The sequence below is a fragment of the Pieris brassicae genome, chromosome 11, assembly GCF_905147105.1.
Source record: "Pieris brassicae chromosome 11, ilPieBrab1.1, whole genome shotgun sequence".
In the NCBI taxonomy this organism is placed as follows: Eukaryota; Metazoa; Arthropoda; class Insecta; order Lepidoptera; family Pieridae; genus Pieris; species Pieris brassicae.
In genome coordinates, this window is record NC_059675.1 from 1,514,513 (window position 1) to 1,536,215 (window position 21,703).

Here is a 21,703-nt window from a genome sequence, read left to right on the forward strand (position 1 = left end):
TATGGGCGTTTAAATCGATGGTCCATATTTGAAAGTTTATCGTCGATACCTGAGTAGTATCGATACTTTCAAAATTTTCGGAACCCTGCACTAAGTGATTGACGTTTGACATCAATTATTTGTCAAATATATTTTGTAATTCGTGTTATTTGCCAATTTGTATGAAAAGTTTTAAAAAATGTATCTCATGAACCGTAAGTTTGTAAAACTAACCTAACCTAAAACTTTGCAAAACGCTTTCTTTTAGTGAGTACTAGCTACAAAAAAATATGGGTATTTAAATGGACGGTCCATAATGGAAAGTTTATCCTAAAAATCCTCCAGATTTTTTGAATTTCAACCCATTTATGTAAATTAGGATTTACACTATTTATTAGTTAATTAGGATGGGAGGATAACAATTGTGCCACCTGGCAACCCTGTTTTAAGCATTACTGTTCCTGGCATCGGTCAATTGTCATCTTAACTAAATGCAAATAAAAGAGTTTGGCGCTTGGCGGTCATGACTCTCGGCAGATTTTGGTTAACGAAGTAAACGCTACAGTCAACTATTATTTGATAAAATGAAATTCAACTGAGGACTAACTTTGTGGTTGACACTTATTGAAGGATTACTGTGTTTCAATAAAAGTAAAATAAATAAAGATCACAATGACCGGGTAAGCTCAACCTTATTTTAACAAAGTAATAAATATTGATAGTTTTTTAAATTTCTACACTTATCAGTACAGTAATTACTAACGACTTAATTTAAGTTGAAGAACACTAAAAACTATATATGCCTAGCAAGCATTATTAAAATTTATTTACGGTTGTATTATTGTTGGTACCTAAGCTATATAAACTAAAATAAACCAAAATGGAGCCATTTTTGAGAACAAGCCATGAATGTTTTGAAATATTAGAAGTATGGTAAATAAACTTTACTAAATGGTAATCAGGCAGTGAAAAACAGTTTTTGTTTTTTATTAGGGTTTTTATTGCACAATTTTGTAAAATTCGAAATTAACGGTTTGTTTATTCTTAAAAGCCGATAATACTGGCTTTATTTAGTAAACTTAAAAATATATAGAAGGGTCCTATTTACCAGCATATTTATATTCATGATTAAAAACATGACATACCGTAACTTTACAGACCATTAAAATGATTTCCCTGATCTTCAAATATTATATATATTTGTTTTGTAATTAAATTTGTAGGAAAGCTTATACTATGAAGGAAATGAAGGCTATTGTCAACTATTTAGTAGAACATAAAGCCTTCAGTGAAGTACGTGGTAGAAAAATGTGGATGGATTTTGCCAGTTCCAAGGTAAACAATTTGAAGTTTTTTAAAAGAGCGGACATACAGGCTCAAGGCTCACCCTATTTCAAGTGTTACCAACAATCCTTGGATCCTGACAGGGTTCACAAGTGTGTTGCAGGCCTTTTAGGAATTGACACTCTTTCTTCTTGAAGGACCCTAAGTAATATTGTTACTTTGCTAGAGTATGGGTTTTTTTAGCAAATTGTACTGTGTCTTGGTTTGCATATAAAATATTTCTTTAAAACAATGTTGTGTAATCAATTTTAGGATACAACCCGAACCTGGCAAAGTTTGAAGGAAACCTTTCTAAAAAGAATTTTACCTGACATACACAACCCATATTATAAACTATCTCTTCTAGAAATTGCAAGTTTTAAACAGGGGTAAGTTTAAATATTAATTGCACTTTATTGTTTGTTGAATGTTAATATGTTCTATATTGAGAAGAAGCTATGTCTTGTTACAATCTGTCTGCACTTTGTTATATCCAAACATATTATTATTTAATATATATTATTAAATAAATGTCCTTTTTTAGATTAGACATTGAATTAAAGCTGGATAACAAACTAGATGTCGAGCCAGTGAACGATCAACCTATACCTGGTACTTCTAAAGGTATGATATATTATTATGTTTATAAATTATTATCCTATAGGCCTTGATAACTCAGAAGGTTTAGAGTAGTATATCTGAAAATATAAATCAGGTAAACTGATATTTATTGTATCAAAAGTTTCATAATGTATAAATCTTTTATAAAATTGAATTTAATGAATTTGGTTTATGTTAGTCATTCAAAAACTTTTTTTTTTAGAAAATGGTCATAATGGTGATCAAGAAAAAGATGGTGATAAAAATCAAGAAAATAAAGAGAATGGTGAAGAACAACCAGGTGAGGACCATGTTAAAATTTCTGAAAACTTAAACAATGTTAGAGATTCTACAGAGACACTAGTACTGGAGCCTTGCTATGATACTGCTGACGATATACGAAAAGATTTAGAAAATGATAATGAACAAAGGGAAGCTGCTACTCCAAAAGATGATCAAAAACAAAGTGATCTTCTGGAGCAGGACCCTACTGCAGATTGTGTAAACAATGATCAAATTAACAATGTTATTAAAGATACAACAGACCAACAAAATATACATCATATAGTAATCTCAGACTCTGAAGAAAAACAAGAATCAAAAAATATCGCTAATGAAACTGGTACCAAGGAGCATGATCAAACTATAGATAATAACGATAACAATCATAAAAATACTTCAAATTCAATATTAACTGCAAATGATGCAGACCAATCGAAAAATCTGATGGAAAATAAAGAAAATCTTGATAAAAGTAAAAATACAACAAAAAGCAGTTCAAGTATAACAATTGACACGCAACTTCCTAATAATCCAGAAGAACTTAAAGTATCTGAAAATATTGAAACCACAAAAAAAGTAAATAAATTATCGCTTGACCGTAAAAGAAGTAATAGAGCGACATCAGAAACTGCACCAACTAAACGCAAGAAGATTAAGCAAAAATCAGTATCTGACACAGATGCTCGAAAAAACTGTAAAATAGAAGAAAAACAAACGGAAGTTTCTAATTGTGAAACACAACAGGAAAAATCTGATGGCAGTAAGGACCTCAACATGGATGTTGATAAAGACATTACACATTCGGAAAACCTGAAAGAGAATCCCGAAAACCAAATTGAAGTTAGTCACAATGCCCAAGTCACAAGCAATGAAGTGGTGGAAGGGAACAATGAAAATTCCCAGTGTGGACAAATACAAGTTACTCCAGAAGTTGAAAATCCCTGTCTGAAAAGCGTAAATTTGTATGAAGAACAATTTTCGTGCACAATATATAGTGACTCGGATGATGACCAGGGGGAGAAAAATAAAAACGAACCACAAAAGAAAAATGAAGTTATACCACCGCCAAGGTCCAAAGAGAAAATACAAGTTATCCGCTCGTCCAGTACAGATGTGCCCAACAAGCCCAATTTGAGAATTGTCGAGAAGAAACTTCGAGAGAATGCATTAGCTCGGGCATTTGGTTTTTCAAGTAGTAAGTTGTTACTGAAATTTACAGCTTTCCATCCTACCTTCTCGATCCCCTTCAGCCACTTTATTTCTCACAACACCCATTGCATGGTTTCTCATTTAAACATATACAGCAATTATTGAAACATAATTTGTTATAGATGGCCCTCGCAATCGGAAACGAAGCCTCAGCTACAATAAAAGACGTGCAAGCTCTCACAAGAAAATGTAAGTACCCTCAATATTTAAGTTGAAGAAATCCATAGGATAGCATGCACTGTTTTAACCTTTAAACTGTTTTTATTTCAGCGAAATATCCTCGGATTCTACTTCCTCCAGCTATGATACTGAGTCAGACTTCGTGTCACCGCCGAGAGGCAACCACAAAAGACATAGAAAATATTTGTAAGTATTTTAATCAAACCTTGATATACGTAAAAATGTTTCTGATACATCTTATAAATTTTATATCATAGACATAGTAAATTAGCTTTGTTGGTATAGTTTAAGCATCAAATATTAATACTCTTTCTTAAGTGAAACTTTTAGTCGCCTGAGGGTATAATGTTTACGAATGAAACCCAATAATAATAATAGGGTCACGAAGTGCAGCGTTTTTGTCGAAGAAAAGGGAGAGAGCGATTGAGAGAGAGTGAGAAAGGGAGATCGATAAAAAATACACGCTATTGGTTGATGTATTCGTTGGGTAGTTACATATTACAACGTCTTGTGCAGTAAACGCAGATTTTTTATTTATTTATATTATCATTAGCACGCTTACAGTGTGTAAACATTGTTAATATAGATATACCAATACATTGAGTGATTATATACTGATACATGATCATGTATTGGGGCTTTTACCTTATTAATAATTAATTTACAAAGAAGTTTCAATTCTGACATATGCACTTTGTACGCACGCACTTTTTTAATATCACAAGTTAATTCCATCGTATCGACTTAATCTAGTCCAATTAAACCCCAATAAGACACATGTTTGCGCGATTTCCACTAATAACACTCTTTGTCGCTACTCCTCTCTTCGATGACACTCTCCTTAAAGCCTCAGCTTGCTTTGGGATACGGGGCGTAGACATATCGAATGACGTTCAGTTTCGCGGTCATTTGGAAGGGAAGGCTAAGTTGAAGAAGCTTGGTATGCTCAGCAAGGCGAGACGGTAAGTGAGACGGTACTTCATTCCGGGCCACCGCTTGCAACTCTATAAAGTGCAAATTCGGCCCCACATGGAATACTGTTCTCACCTCTGGACGGCTTTACCCCTTGGCGGTGCCTAGAGATGTGGTCTCTGCATCTCCTACCACATTTAACATGGAGAGTGTTCAGGGGAGTTGTTCATCATCGGACCTCAAGGAAGAACAAAATACCATCTGTATCACCATGACGTCTGTCGTTCCACAACTAAGCGTTTCTTAGGGCAATTACTGCCGCGAACAACCTCCAAGCTGCCCACTGAAGTATTTCCGAAATGAGCATACCGATTCTTAAAAGGCCGGCAGCGCGCTTGCGTGCCTTCTGGCAGTGCGAGTGTCCATGAGCGACAGTATCATTTGCCCTCCTGAATCATAAAAAACAAGAAAAGTATGTTAAACATATTCAACAAAAAATTTATACAAAGTTGTTTTGTAGGAAACCTGAATCTCATAGAATCCTTTCACTCGGAGAAGAAGGCACTCTATTTGTCATGAATGGCAGGAAAATATATCCAGTCATAAAAAACGGAAGAGCTTTAAAGACTTATGTGACGTACTCTTCAGATGGTGAGTCATCATTCTTAGTAAAGGTTTGTGGTAGTAAAATAGATAAATATTGCGGTGATCACATATTTCGGTATACCAATTTCTTTTCAGAAGTGTATTTCATTATAAGTTATGTTACACACACACACATATATATATACTAGCTGCCTCCGCGAACTTCATTTCTCCTTAATGTGGTTTTAGTTAGCCTTAATACCGTGACACGAAATAATAATTTCACTGTATTGTCGTCACTATAATTTGAATTTGATTTACACTTCGGTCTAAGTGACACGTGGTTGGCTATACTAAACCTGTCACGGTATTTCGTTTACTACAAAATAAATTAAATTTATACTTTAGCCTCAATAACACGTGGCAATCATGATATTGAATTGTAGCTTATATGACACGTTTGTCGGTTTACCATAGCAGTGCCATTGATTACTTACTCAATTCAGTCGAAAAGTATCGACATCTGTTAGTCTTTTGGAGTTAACAGATAATTGTGACTGTCAATTCATTATAGACAAATAATTTGCAATAAAATAAAATTGCGACTATAAGTAAAGGTTTAAGCTATCTGTTAAGTTGGACCAGACTGCTCACGGTGTGCCAATTTAATTTAAAATCGGTCAAGTAGTTTTGGAGTCCATCGCGGACAAACATCGTGACAGGAGATTTATATATATTAATATTGTTACGAGCTAGGGGATCGGATAGAAAATGCCGTAGATTTCTTCAAGGGTTTATTTCTTGGTAAATCAATGAGGAATCTATGGGCACAAATTAACCGCAGAGATGCACTAATAACACACAAAAACACAGTCACTAAATACTTCACTTATGCACACTTCACACAGTACTTTATCACTTATATTCACTTTATTCGCACTTTATCGCTTCGGTGTTTCTCTCGTGTAATCGCATTCAAAACTAAGTGACTAGTCGCGTTTCGGCTCGCTTATATATCCCTGGGAATAATTCTAAACAATATTCGAGAACTTTCTAGGCGGGCTTGCTACTGAGTAGCGATTGCACAATTCTAGAACGTTCGCACTCTTTGTCTCTTTCGCACGTTGCTCCGTCCTTGTCGTACGGCGTTCTAGAGTGCTCGTCTAGTTTCGAGAAAGTTCTGATCTTCTCTCTCTCTCTCTCGTATCATTTCGTCCTTGTCTCACACCTAGAAAGTTCGGTCTAGAATATTCCTTCACCAAAGGGGTATAACTAGGCCTGAAAACGCCTGAAAACGGGTCTCCTGAAAACTGCACTACTCGACTACACATGTTCTGAAACCGACTGAAAAAAGGTTTCAGCTTCCTGAAAACTAGGGTAACATTATGAAAATTACAATTTTCTAATATGTGATTGACCCTCTCCTGAAACGGTCAGAAATCATATTACAGCTTGCTGAAAAGTTCTCTAACTAGTGGAAAAATCTAGAAACATTGCAGTCGACCCGTCTTCGTAACACTACCCCTTCCTTAGACATGCTCGTCCCGAGCATCATTACATCCTTTATAGGGAGCCAATCGATTTATGTGAACGACTTTCGGTTTGCTCCTTAAACCACCCACTTTCTTTATGCGATAGGTAACGTCATTTATCTTCGTGACTATCGTGTATGGACCATCCCAGTCAGCTTGAAGCTTTGGTGATTTGCCTTTTCGTTTTGTTGGGTTATGGAGCCATACTTGCGAGCCTTCTTTAAATTCTATGTGATTCGTCTTTCTGTCATACCTAATCTTCGTAGTCTCACTTATTTTACTTTGTGATGCTCGTACGTGTTCATGGATTTCGTCCAGTTTATTACGCAGATCCGCAGCATATTCTGTAACACTCTCCGGTGTGTCAGGTGGTCGCCCAGTTACAATATCCGCTGGTAATCTAAGTTGTCTCCCAAACATGGCTAAAGCAGGAGTAACATTTGTGGTTTCATGAACCGCAGACCGGTATGACATTAGAAATAATGGAATATACTTGTCCCAGTCTTTTTGATGGTTGTCCACCAGTTTTGCCAAGTGCCTTTCCAAAGTTTGATTGAAGCGTTCCACCATTCCATCTGACTGTGGGTGATATGGAGTAGTCCGCGTCTTATGAATTCCCATTAATCGGCACAATTCTTGAAATAGAAGAGACTCAAAATTTCTTCCCTGATCACTGTGCATTTCCAAAGGTACTCCAAATCTAGAGAATACGTCATTTACAAGTATCTCAGCTACTGTAACTGCCTCTTGATTGGGAATAGGGAATACTTCGGGCCACTTCGTAAAATAATCCATAACAACCATGATGTACTTATTTCCTTTTTCTGTTAACGGAAATGGTCCAGCTATGTCAACTGCTATCCTCTCCCATGGAGCTCCGACATTGTATTTCTTCATACTCGCTCTAGTTCTCGACTGTGGGCCTTTAACAGCTGCACAAGCTTTACATTTCCGAATCCAGTCTTCTACATCTTCGCGGCAATGTATCCAATAAAATCTCTCTTTAATTTTCAAAAGAGTCCTTTTTACACCTAAGTGTCCGCCTGATGAGCCGTCATGAAACATTTCCAATATGTTGCGAATCTTGGCTCTTGGCACAACTAACTGTAGATGAGATGCATCCCCACGAGCGTTTTCCCATTTGCGACATAACACCCCATTATGGAGAACTAAGCTATCCCATTGAGCCCAGTAACTCTTGGTCGTGGTACTAGTAGATGCAACATCATTCCATCGCGGCTTTATAGCTGAAGATTTCATCCAGTCCAGAATTGGTTTAATATCAGAGTCTTGTTGTTGCTCTTCCTGAATTAATTTACCACACCAATCTGGACTAATGGTATCCGTTCTTAGTATCCTCACATGGGCAACCTCTCTACCTTCGTGTCTTGTACAATGTTTACAGTCTTCCTCACATGGCCTACGAGACAATGCATCTGCGTTCCCGTGTGCTCTACCCTTGCGATGTTCAGTAGCAAAGTCATACTCTTGCAATTGTTCGATCCATCGAGCCACTTGTCCTTCTGGGTTCTTGAACTGAAGTAGCCATTTTAAGGCAGCATGATCTGTTCTAAGACGGAACTTGCGACCTAGTAAGTATTTACTAAAATGCTGCAGCGTCTTCACAACAGCCAGTAGTTCCCTCCGAGTGACACAGTAGTTTCGTTCTGGTTTCGATAACGACTTGCTGAAGTAGGCTATTACTTCCTCGCGCTCACCTTTTACCTGTGATAGTACACCTCCGATGCCAATTCCACTGGCATCTGTATCTACCACATATTCGCCATCATGTTCCGGGTATCCTAGTATCGGAGTCGCACATAGTCGGTTCTTGAGCTCATTAAATGCAACTTCACACTCTCCATCCCATGTGAATTTCCTCTTCTCTTCAGTGAGTTTGTGAAGAGGTTTTGCAATATCCGCGAAATTTTTCACGAATCTTCGGTAGTAAGAGCATAAACCTAAGAAAGCACGGACTTCAGTTTTATCTTTAGGTACTGGCCATTCCTTCACCGCCACTATCTTCTCGGGATCTGTTCGAACTCCGTCCTGAGATATAATGTGACCCAAGTAGCTCACTTCTCTTTTGAAAAATAAACATTTCTTTGGACTTAATTTCAGGTTGGCTTTATGAAGTCTGGTGAGCACCCGTTGCAGATTCCGTATGTGATCTTCAAAATTTCTCCCAATGATGACTACATCATCCAAGTACACTAAGCAGGCTTGTCCTATCAGTCCTGACAGTACTTTCTCCATTAGTCTTTCAAAGGTAGCAGGCGCATTGCAAAGCCCAAACGGCATAACTTTAAACTGCCATAGTCCTTTTCCAGTTGAGAACGCTGTCTTCTCTTTATGACTTGGGTCTATCTCCACTTGCCAGTACCCACTTTTCAAGTCTAAAGTTGTAAACCATTTTGCCCCACTTAAGGTATCCAAGGTGTCATCTATTCTAGGTAAGGGGTAACTGTCCTTCTTTGTGATATCGTTAAGACGACGGTAGTCGACGCAGAACCTTAAACTGTTATCCTTTTTCTTGACTAAAACTACTGGAGAGCACCAAGGGCTGGAAGATGATTCGATGACATTATGGTTTGACATTTCCGCAATCATCTTGTCTATATTTTTTTCATATGCGACAGGTACTCGTCGCGGTCGCAAACGTATCGGTCTTTCGGTTCCAGTCTCAATTCGATGTTTAACTACACCTGTCCTTCCTAGATCTCCATCGTGTGTAGCAAACATGTCTGAAAATGACTTTAATAGTTCCTTTGCTTTCAACATTTCTCCTTTCGACAAGGTTTCCTTACAGCCCTCTAATACTTCTTGAACTATATCTCGTTTACTAACTGTACTATTTTCAGTGATAGATCTATAGACGTCGTACCCTCCCTTCAATGTATTACCTTTTAGAGAAACTACCTCATCTCTACACTTGAACATTCCTTTTTCTAGATCTATCTTACATTTATAGAACTTCATAAAGTCCAAACCGATTATACAGTCATCTACTATGTCAGCAAGAACAACTTTATGTCTGTATGATCTTCCCCCAATCTTGAAGGTAGCGATACCTTCCCCTCGAACGGTTATGTGCTGACCAGTAGCTGTAAGGAGCTCTACATTTCCACCAGAAAGGCTTTTGTAAAATGACTTCAGAAGTTGGTATCTAATTACTGTCCGGGAAGCTCCAGTATCAAGGGTTAACTCACAACTACATCCGTTTACTTCTCCGTCGATAACAATGGTATTCCCATCCTGAGTTTGAGTGATCATAACTTTTGGGGCCTTCCTTACAGAACCGGCCAGCACCCGCCCCGTGGTCCTGGCTTCTACTCGTTTCCCTGCCGCTGTTCAGCGGCAGTCACACCCGCTGCTTCCGGTTCCCCACGTCTAGTCTTTATTTCGCCTCTGAGATCTTTTTTAGGGCATGAAAACCTCATATGCCCTATTTCCCCACAGAGGTAACAGGTGGGTCCACGTTGGGTACTTGGTTTTTCCGTGACAGCCCTAATGCGGTTAGGTCGATGATCCTTGCAAAATGCTTCCACCTCCAACGCATGGGCAAGAGCATCCTTAAGTTCCTTATGGTGACCGAGGTTCACAGCCATTCGAATTTCACGGTCTCGAATACCGTCGACAAAAGCTTGAACCAGCATCTTGTCTGCAACATCTGGTGAGGATGCGTAGGCCTTCCTTACCAGCTTCTCTATTTCAAGTCCCCATTTTTGCAAACTTTCATTTGTCTGCTGTATTCTATCTTTCAATTGAGCCCTGTAAACGTGCTCTAAATGTGCGTCTCCATACCGTGATTCCAGGGCATCTAGCAGTTGCTTCAACGTCACCTTACCTTTCTTGGTATCTAATATGGAGAGGGCTTCGTCTCGCAATCCCAGAATAAGGGCGGTAACTGCTTGATCGTCAGTCCACCCGTTTGACTGTGCTACAGTCTCAAATTGAAGCTTGTACGCGCCCCAAGAAGATGTACCATCAAAGGGAGGCACTTTCACATTTCCAGGTGGTGCTACAGTTGTGACAACACCAGAGGTCTTCAGGCATTGGATTTCATTTTCTAATCCAAGGATACGTTTATCCTGCTTGGATTCCAAATTCTCGATCTTTTCATCTACCTGTATTTTCAGGTCACAAAGTTTTTCTCCTATACGGCGAGCCTGCTCCTCTTGACGTCGTGCCTGCTCCTCTATCATGCGACGTGTCTGAGCCTGTTCTTCCATCATTTGGCGTGTATGTTCGTCTTGACGGCGTGCCTGTTCTTCTTGACGGCGTGCCTGTTCTTCCATCATTTGTTTTGTCTGTTCTTCCTGACGGCGTGCCTGTTCTTCTTGACGGCGTGCCTGTTCTTCTTGACGGCGTGCCTGTTCTTCCTGACGGCATGCCTGTTCTTCTTGCCGGCGTGTCTGTTCTTCAATCATTTGGCGTGTCTGTTCTTCCTGACGGCGTGCCTGTTCTTCCTGACGGCGTGCCTGTTCTTCCTGACGGCGTGCCTGTTCTTCCATCATTTGTCGTGTCTGTTCTTCTTGACGGCGTGCCTGTGCTTCCATCATTTGCTGCAGAGCAAGGAGGATGTTGCCATCGTTACTTTCACCCATCCCGCGGTTTGCATCGAAACTTTGTCGCCGGGCGGCGTCGCGTGCTGATTGCGCCCTTGTCTGCACTCCCTCCGCAGCTGAAGACTCTGCCACAGACTCCTCTTGATTCTCCCTTGGAGTAATTGGCATGTTTCTATCCCACTTCTGACACCAAAATGTTACGAGCTAGGGGATCGGATAGAAAATGCCGTAGATTTCTTCAAGGGTTTATTTCTTGGTAAATCAATGAGGAATCTATGGGCACAAATTAACCGCAGAGATGCACTAATAACACACAAAAACACAGTCACTAAATACTTCACTTATGCACACTTCACACAGTACTTTATCACTTATATTCACTTTATTCGCACTTTATCGCTTCGGTGTTTCTCTCGTGTAATCGCATTCAAAACTAAGTGACTAGTCGCGTTTCGGCTCGCTTATATATCCCTGGGAATAATTCTAAACAATATTCGAGAACTTTCTAGGCGGGCTTGCTACTGAGTAGCGATTGCACAATTCTAGAACGTTCGCACTCTTTGTCTCTTTCGCACGTTGCTCCGTCCTTGTCGTACGGCGTTCTAGAGTGCTCGTCTAGTTTCGAGAAAGTTCTGATCTTCTCTCTCTCTCTCTCGTATCATTTCGTCCTTGTCTCACACCTAGAAAGTTCGGTCTAGAATATTCCTTCACCAAAGGGGTATAACTAGGCCTGAAAACGCCTGAAAACGGGTCTCCTGAAAACTGCACTACTCGACTACACATGTTCTGAAACCGACTGAAAAAAGGTTTCAGCTTCCTGAAAACTAGGGTAACATTATGAAAATTACAATTTTCTAATATGTGATTGACCCTCTCCTGAAACGGTCAGAAATCATATTACAGCTTGCTGAAAAGTTCTCTAACTAGTGGAAAAATCTAGAAACATTGCAGTCGACCCGTCTTCGTAACAATATATTTTAGTTAATAATGATAAGCGTAAACAAACTGTTAGTTAGTGTTAGCTTCTAAGATTTATTTAATTAAATTCCAAACATTTTTATGAAACATATTCTTAAAAATCTTGCTACAAGTGCCCATGTGCAATTGGTATTCATTTGACTCGTTCGGTTGTTAACGAATTGACTCGACCATCTCCCCGAAGTGGGATGGTCGTAGTAGTAGTAGGGAAGTTGTGATTATAAAAGAGGTCAACTTCTTTGTACAAGTTTGAAGTTATACAGTTCACGTAAAATCATTGAAGTAAATTATAGTTAATTATGTCATCATTGAAGTGTTTAATTTCCTACCCTAAGAACTAGATCAACTACCGCGAACATTAGTTTTTCTCACACTCATAAATTGTAATATAACATTCTCGTTTTCGATTATGTATATTACAATTATATTAAGATTTTTTGTTAATCCAGCGTCTCAACCAAACTAACCCTAATTTTATGTTAGTCATATTTTAAACCATTAAAGTCAGTCGTTGACCAGCTTCAAACAATGTGTTTCATTTGACATATATTTGAACGTATCTACAACATTGCTCTAACAAATGCGTCTGCCTCCCGAAAGTTCGCCATCCTTTAAGATTATTAATCTTTCAGGACAATCGGACAATGAAGAATCGTATTGGAAGTTGAAGTATGTCGAAGAAAGGAAAAAGGGCACGGAACTTGCCAAGTAAGAACATACATCATAATTTATTTAATTAAAATTATTATTAATATTCAAATACAAATTATTACAATATATTACGTTTTATAGGCAATTGGAAAATTTCACAAAAACAATAGCAAAGGAAAGTAGCGATGCTCCTGTCGCAAAGACCACTGATGTGTAAGTATTTTATTTCATTTTGAGTGTGTATATGTCATTAATTAAGTTAATCATAATTTATTCGGATTATAATACTTATACAGTTACTACAAAATATTCAATAAATAAATTAAAATAAATCAGTGGCGCTACAACCCTTTTTAGGTCTGGTCCTCTGTATCTGTTTCATGGTCAATGTAATGGACAAGTAGGTTATCAGCCTCCTGTGTCCAACACAGGTCGTCGGCTTTTTGGGTCGAATAAGGAAAACCGGTTGCCTCACAATGTTTTACTTTAAGAAAAACACTTTTTGAACGCATTGAAGCTATGCATTATTATTAAAAAACTTGTAATTATTTACATAATTTTAATTTTTTTCCGACGTTTCGCGTGCTTTTCAGCGTAAAAAACCTACCGTTTTATACGTGGTCACAGTGACAAGCACCGTGACCACGCACGCTGAAAAGCACGCGAAACGTCGAAAAAAATTAATATTATGTAAATAATTACAAGTTTTTAATAATAATACATAGCTTCAATCCGTTCAAAGAGTGTTTTTCTTAACGTGTAAAAGCTATGTTAACAAAAGACAATACTATGTTTTGCTTCACCGTTCGATTGAATATTAAAATCGCACATAGTCGTTTGGTGCACAGCCGGGGATCGAATCTACGACCTCAGAGTCGCAGACTAAAGCCAAGTTAAGTTTAAAAAAAATTAATATTTTCATTATTATATTACATTAGAATGCTCTACAGCAGTACTGTATCGTGAAATGTCAAATTAATTTTTTTTATGTTTCTTTAATGTATCTGTATTTTTGTTGTCCCTACCACGGTTGATTCGAAGAGTATAAGAGAATGACAATGATAGTAATAATTCTATTATAATTAATAAAATTCTGTAATAATCTTAGTAGTAATAAGGTAAAATGAAATAATTGTATTATTTGTATTCATGTCTATGATAATAAAAGCCTTTTGTTAAACTTTATCTAATTTAACTTTTTTAACCAATTTCTGTAAAGTTGCATAGTAGATCATTTTTCGAAAAATAAGGTCATAAAAATGTTTCACTTACGTGTGTACACTAGTACACTAGTGGGACCTGTAATTTAATATTTTTGTTAATTGTTTATACACTTGTTATTTATCTAGGAGATGCTTATTTTTTGTTTTTTTTTATGTATGTTTATGGTAAAAAAGTGTAAACAAATTAATGATATACTGTTAATTATTTTCAGAGAAGTTCCCAAAGAAAACGCTAAGCCACAGGGAATAGGTAAACATATTTATATAACTTGTATTAATTTATTATAGTCTTATATGTTCACGTTCTAAAATTTTCAGATGAAACATGCTCTAAGTCCATTCCAGTGTCAAAGGCAACGGATGAAAAATCTATCAAAATCAAAATCACTAACAATGAGAAAGTATGTATACATATCTGTTATTATGTTCAAATAATATTTATTTATTAAACCTTACCCATAAACACATCTAATAGTTACATTAAAATATATAAGTTTTTGTCTTGACTTTCATATCAAGCATTTCGATCTCGTCTCATCCAAATTATTTATTTCATGGGGAAAAACGGCTTTCTTGGATCATATGAATAATTTCAGGAAGTCCAAGTGGAAGGTCCCTGGTCCTGTATCAACCCTGTGTTGGAGCAGGTTGTCCAAATGATGAAAGACACAGAAAAAGTTTCAGTCAACAAAGCTAGAAGCAGCTCTCTGGACCTCATAGCTATCAGCGGGATATCTACACCTGCCGAAACTTGTAAGTTTTTTTTCACTGTAATTACTAAGTTAAGAAAACACTTTTTAAACGGATTGAAGCTATGTATTATTATTATAAATAAATTATATAAGTTAAATTTTTCGGTGACCACGTACGCTGTAAAGCACGCGAAACGTCGGAAACATTTAAATTTATAATTATTAGTTACATAATGTTATTATAAGTTTATTATAATAATAATATTTCTTAAAAGGCCGGCAACACACTCGCGAGCCCTCTGGCATTGAGAGTGTCCATGGGCAACGGTATCACTTAACTTCAGGTGAGCCTCCTGCCCGTTTGCACACTATTTTATAAAAAAAAATAATTTAGCTTCAATCCGTTTAACAAGTGTTTTCTTAATGTGTAAAAGCTATGTTAATTAACAATATAATTACTTAGTTAATTTTTATTATTTTATGAAACTAAGTTTGCACTTCTTCACTATTGCTTTTTACTGTCTTAGCAATAAGTCAGGTTACGCCATATTGTTTAAACTTATTGTTATTATTAAACTAATTCTTATGTCAATAAATAAAGGTACCGGGTTCAATTCACGGTTTTTGGGGAATCCTTCGGGGAGAGCGGATATTGCTATTCAAGTTCTGTCCCAATCCACTGATCTCCTTCTCTATCTTACTCTAAATCCCTACTGTATGAGTGTTACCTGTCCACAATATATTCCTAACATACATCGTACTAACTGAAATTATCGGCACACATGTGTTCCTTTTTGATTGTCCTATATGTTTTGTTCCATTCTTTAAGTCTAAGTTATTTTATATCTTACTAGCTGACCCTGCAAATGTCTTTTCCCATGTATATTATTTCCAGGAAACATTTTCTTAGTGCAATAAAAATAACCTATCTACTATAATAAAAATAGGGGTTGATCATGAAGGGGTGACAATTAAGGGTTATATGTATTTTTGTATGCTGTACAAAAAAAAAGTCTAAAAAATATTCTTTTGGGGTGGACACCCCTTACCACTTAAGGGTGGGAAAGATAGATAGTAGCCGATTCTCAGACTTACTGAATGTGCATAAAAAAAATTCAAAAGCATAGGTCGAGCCGTTTCGGAGGAGTATGGAAACGAACATTAGATGTAGTTTTCCACTTCTTGCACTAACCTTATTTAACAAAAAATCTTCACCACTTGCCTGGAAATTATTTAATTATTCTAATTGTACTGTATTAAACGAGGTTTTAAAGAAATACATATTTCCCTTAGATAATGCTCAATAATATGGGTCCCATTGATAGGACCTATAAATGTCTCTTAACTTGAGTGAAGCTTTTATAGCTAGTATGTTATTTAACGTTATTTTACATTACTCTAACCCTGTCTGTGTGTATTTCAGCTGCAAAACGAGTTGCAGAAATGGAGAAAGAGATCTTTAAAGAGATAGAAGAGATTGATAACGCGGAAAGAGAAGAACCAGAGATACAGAAAGAGACCGACAATGATGCGGAGACTACACCGAGGTATTTTATATTACATTTTTTATTATAAGACCATCATCCGTCTGTCGGTGTCCTGTTATTTTAATTTTTTTCCCCGGGAATTGATTATAAGACTTCTAAATAGATGCGCTATCCTTGACCACATTTATGAATAGCAAAATTATTATATATTGGAATTTTGCTTAATGCAATGCACTGTAATATTTTAGATACAATTTTATATTAATAATCACTAAAGTCAAATAGGTCGTTTATATACAATATAATATTGACATAATACATTTGTATATAATTATTTTTATAAGGGCATCAGAGCGATAACATTTGTGTGTTTGTGTAATTCAAAGAATACATTTATTTTTTTATTTCACACGAAAACCCTTCAGAGACTCACGCCTGCTTCCTGCAATTGTCAAAATTGAGGATGTAAAACTACTCAGTATTTTGACTATGTATTTAACTTGAAACAATTAGAAAATGAAATTGAACTTTTCAGAAAAAGTACTAGAAAAAGGAATGTTTCCGCAAGTAAAGTTGCGTCGAGTCCAAAGAAGGCGAAAGTTAACGAAACTAAGACAGACAATTTAAAAGTTCCCACCAGACGCACCAGAACGCCTAGAAAAGCTAAAATCTATACAAATGGTAAGCTGTATATAATATATATTCTTTATTACATAAGACATTTTAGTAACATATATAACAAATGCTTTAAAATAGATGTGAGACGCATACTAATGTCTCTATGAGAATCGCACATTAACAATGTTCAATCCTTTTTGTAAATTAAGTTACCATTTATCCTGTAAAATACTTAGAACATGTCCTGCTATCATTACGTGCGCTACCTTTTCTCCCTACTCCGGCTGATATTTACGATTATTACCTGATTCTTTTCGATCGCGTTCCTTTTTTCTGGTCCTTCGAAATTCCGTTTTATGACGGCTGCGGAAAACAATAACTAGTAAGGCTGATTTTAAATAGAAATTTAAAAAAATGTTTGAATAAATTAAACTAATCTAAGTTGAACTATTTAATTTTAATTTTCCGAAGTTTCATTCATCATATTTTTTATAATCACTTTTATAAACGGTGGTAGTTTGAGACTATATGCTCATTAACAGTAAAGGTCTAACGCATACTAAACAATGAGTAGAAAGATGGAAAAGCGTCTGGAAAGGAAAGCTAAACATACTGGTACTATAAATTGTAATATAACATATATTTAATAATTAAACTTATAATTTTAATTTTTTTCCGACGACCCGAAAATTAAAATTATATAAATAATTATAAGTTTTTAATAATAATACATAGCTTGAATCCGTTTAAAAAGTGTTTTCCTAATGTAATATAACATTCTCGTTTCCTATAATGTCCAAAAAGGTCGTACACTTGTATTTAAGTGTCAGATTAATGAACCCTTAGATAAACATTGTCAATACATGTACGCTGATTGTAAAATCAAAAATAAAATTAATAATAACTTCTATAATTTTTTCACACTGGCTTAAACACAAGTACATATTTCTATACAAACGTGATAGATAGCGGTGGACATAAAATGTTTTTTGTCTATGGGTTAGGCTAAAAACTTTATTATTATACAGATACCCCAGATACGGAAAATATAACGAATAAAAGAAACTCCAATAAGTCTGAAATAGAAGAGCAAGAAGAAGAAGTTTTATACAAGTTTCCCTCACCCCGAAGAGAGTCAAACCGCGCTAAGAGGGCGCCACCGAGGCCCAGATAGTAAGTTATTTATACATACATACAGCATTGATCTTAAAGCAGATTATAAAGACTCTAATATAAACTATCAGTAATTGTATGAATTATAGATATAGGCTCGTAGATTGTTCAATGCACACGAAAAAAAATCTACTAGACGTTGCCTATAACTGGTAATATGAGTGTGTACAAACGAATAGCCATTTTAAAAGCGAAAAATGAACGTGAAAGCGCCGTGTCAAGTATACTTATTTGTTTCATGAATAGGCCTTAACACCTTTACATCTTCTAATTTCCTGAATAATATATTTTCTTAATATTTGTCTGGGAAAATATTCAAATTTTTCATCTTAGAACATTTTATAAATGAATGATTATGTACTATTTCCATGTTTTCAAAGATAAATGTAAAAGCCAGAGACAAGTTTAGGTGCCAACTGTCATCTGTCAAATAGTAAACTGAATTTGACAGATCGGGGAAAACGTACGCAATTTAACTTGTCTATGAACCTTATACGATCTCTTTTATTATTTTAGTAATTACTGCCGTATTCTTGAAACTAGTTTTTTTGCTTTAAGATTAATTTAGGATCTGTCGCGTTTAATTATCTACTATATCATTTTTATATTTCCTTATATAAGAAACATAATAAATAAATGTAAACGTTTTTTTCATTTTCTTTAAGCTAAATGCAAATGTACGTAGATTGACAATATTTTAATTTTTTTATCAAAATATAGTATTTTTTTTAATACGATGAGAAATTAAATAAAATCAATATATAAATCATATTAATATATTTTTAATGTATTATATAAAAAAGACCCTTGCCTATAATATTGGATTCAAACTGATAATCTAACTTTATTAGTTTATTATTTATGCTCACACATATTAGCTTCAATAATTTGAAACGCTAATTTACTATTTTAACCTAGAAATAGTTATTCAATGAAAATATATATATGTTTGTATACTGTTTAGAATATATCTAAACGAGTATTTTTCCAGATTTTATCCAGATTATGGCATTTATAATTACTTGAAACCTTATTTAAGTGTGGTTATAAAATCATATTAAGTCCATTTCTTGTACAAAATTTAAAGTACAATTCTTTCTAATCAACCTTTAGACATATTTTTATATATTAAGACTTTGATTTCTAAAGTTAAATTAATCAAACCATGTACACATTAGTAAAGTAGTTAAATGTATTAATTTTAAGTCATATTTCGTTCATAAAATGGGAGCCGGTGATTTTGAATAAAATTTTATCAGTAAAAATGTGTTTTGTATTCATTACTGGGGTTAATTTAAGTTCCTGTTTTTATATAGTGTATATGTCTAGTTGTAAAATTCCTTCTTATCATGACTTCGCTGCCTGCTTCCATCCCGCACTTTACCATCTGCTTCTAATGCATGTGTTTTTTAACAGCACCTTAAAAACCGCAAGAATCTACTCCTCTCCCGATCACCTTTCGCTTCATTCTGAAGAAACACAAGGCTACATAGATACAGACTGCAGTCCAGTCGTATGCTTACGAAAGAAAAGAAAAACAAGCATTGTATCACGCAGACATAGCCGCTATCGTAAAAAATCTATTCCTAGCATCACTGAAGATCTCTCTAGTGAATCCTCTTTACCTGCTGCACCTATGCAAACACAAACCTTCACTAACTCAAGTTTAAGCAGTCAGATCTATAGGTCTGATTCTTACCAGCTATTAATGCCAAAAGCTAAAGTCGCATCTAATTATTTAGAGAAGATTGAGGAATTTTCTATGAATTCCCATGAACTGAATGAATTACCTAGTATGAACAGTTTTGAAGCTGAAGGCAATTTCAATGACAAAGATCAATGCTGCGATTTATCCCTACCGACATCTCCCGTACTTTCAATTGTAGAAAACTTTTCCGTGAACAAGAGTCTTAGTAATCTAGATGAAAATGATGAAATCGAACCAATTACACTTAATAACCTCATGCCTGTAGGCGATGTATCTATGCCTCTAATGGAATCCAACTATGAAGTGAAGAAAAAAAGTGAGGATGGACAACAATTTCATTACAATTTGAGAGATCGATCTGCGTCAGATTCTATCGTGAACACAGTGCACATTGGCGACGTGCCTAATTCGATCAGTACAAAACTTAAAAATTTAGTGATTGAAAGTGCAAAGAAAGATGCCGCAAAAGTTAAATTAGTAAAAGTCCTCAAAGAGCAGATAATAACCGACAAACCAAAAGCAGATAACAAAAAGCCTAAAGCAAAGAAGAGGTCTTCGACGCCTAGAAAGAGACAAACGCGCGCATTAAAATCGTCCCTTTCCGACCCATGTATTGAAGAACACACTGAAACTTGTTCCAGAGCCGTGAATCGATCTCGGACACCAATAATAAAAATTACTGATGTGGATTCGGAACCACCCCAAAATATTCAAACGAAAAAAGTAACCAAGGGAAGAGGAAAACCCAAGAAAGAGATTATTAAAGTAAAGTTGCCCAAAGCGGTCGGACGGCGGAAGAGTGACATCGCTTCTAAATCCACAGAGGATGTGGGCGTTAGTAATGATACGGAATCCGGCATTTTCCTTCAGGGGTTAAACGATAGTGTTGAATTGATACACAACCATTCGGACACGTGTTGTAAAGCTCATGAATGTATAAACGACAGTTTGGAAATAATGGAACCGTCGCTAAAATCGATTATAACTATCGAATCGGATTCCGGTCGTAACGACGAATATAATACTGTTATGGACAAAAATGTTGCATTCGAAATGATTAACCAAAACGCCCAAGATGGCACGGATTTAATTGCAGGTAAATATTTGCATATATTAAAATAAATATTGAATCATCAAAAGAAATCAGCCTGAATTTTTTGCTAATTATGAGCAGCCATTTTGTTTGGTTATTTGCTATTTTCAAATAGTATCGAGAGTTTTTCACGCCGGCTCTTTCTCTCGGCCTACACCCTCCGTCTTCTTGACCTCTTCTTCAATGAGCAGGGATGTTTACTTATAAAAATTTAATGACGTGGCATAAGTGATACCTGTATCTTATATTCCATAATAAACATTTTTTTTAAATTAAACTGCATTATTAATGCACAGCGTCTCATTGACTGATGATTTTTTTCAGCTCTAGTCTACTAAATTCTTGCAAATAATCGTCCAAATCATTTTACGAATACAGATCAATTTTATGGTATTGATTTACAGCCTTAGCCAGGATCCGCTCTTCTTCAGAGATATCAAATAGCCTTCTTACTGATGACCTTTCTAACGAGATCACGACTCCAAGATCGTCGAAATGGTATTTGCTCTCCGAAGAAGAGAATTCCACCACTCTACAAGAGAGAAATAATCAACACAACAGCTATGGTGCAAATTTAAACCAAATATTTCCCATTACTTGCGCTGTACCTAATCTCTCTACAATTTCCGAAGCATCCAAAGACATCGATGAAAGCTCTAGGATTGACGCTAATAGAAAGTTATTTAAATTTTAACGTATTTTATTTTTGTATGATTTTAATGTTTTGCGCTGTGCGTTATTTGTAATATTGATAAATGAACATTAAATTAAATTGATTATAATAATACTTTATTTCAAATCCCTATTCCCTATATTATATTTTTTTTTAATAATTTTATGGCCTGGTAACGAGACCTTTAAGCCAAGTCTTATTTACGGTCACTAATTCACATGTTATTCTATCGTTTCA

At 35.8% G+C, this 21,703-nt stretch overlaps 1 protein-coding gene across 4 annotated transcripts; it reads left to right on the plus strand.

Moving 5' to 3' along the window:
- The first annotated feature begins 242 nt into the window (after positions 1–242).
- On the plus strand, positions 243–21,517 carry LOC123715927 (FK506-binding protein 5-like). 4 transcript variants are annotated; one of them, XM_045671302.1, is made up of 18 exons: positions 243–659; positions 1,203–1,314; positions 1,576–1,691; positions 1,847–1,926; positions 2,126–3,379; positions 3,516–3,582; positions 3,664–3,759; positions 5,006–5,136; positions 12,781–12,856; positions 12,941–13,012; positions 14,235–14,272; positions 14,341–14,423; positions 14,619–14,775; positions 16,138–16,261; positions 16,737–16,882; positions 17,848–17,992; positions 19,409–20,796; positions 21,198–21,517. In XM_045671302.1, the coding sequence occupies exons 1-18, from the start codon at positions 652–654 to the stop codon at positions 21,485–21,487; spliced, it is 4,383 nt and encodes a 1,460-aa protein (XP_045527258.1). In that variant the 5' UTR covers positions 243–651; the 3' UTR covers positions 21,488–21,517. The 4 variants fall into 4 exon arrangements, with proteins under 4 accessions (XP_045527258.1, XP_045527259.1, XP_045527260.1 ...); XM_045671303.1 differs by having other exon boundaries at positions 2,126–2,203; XM_045671304.1 differs by lacking the exons at positions 19,409–20,796; positions 21,198–21,517 and adding an exon at positions 18,658–18,794 and having other exon boundaries at positions 249–659.
- The last annotated feature ends 186 nt before the right edge of the window (positions 21,518–21,703 follow it).

Bases quoted from the DNA above. Each gene is read 5' to 3' on its own strand.
- LOC123715927 (XM_045671302.1), top strand. The intron at 1,315-1,575 runs GTAAACAATTTG...AATCAATTTTAG, and splicing joins TGGATTTTGCCAGTTCCAAG to GATACAACCCGAACCTGGCA. The intron at 1,692-1,846 runs GTAAGTTTAAAT...GTCCTTTTTTAG, and splicing joins ATTGCAAGTTTTAAACAGGG to ATTAGACATTGAATTAAAGC.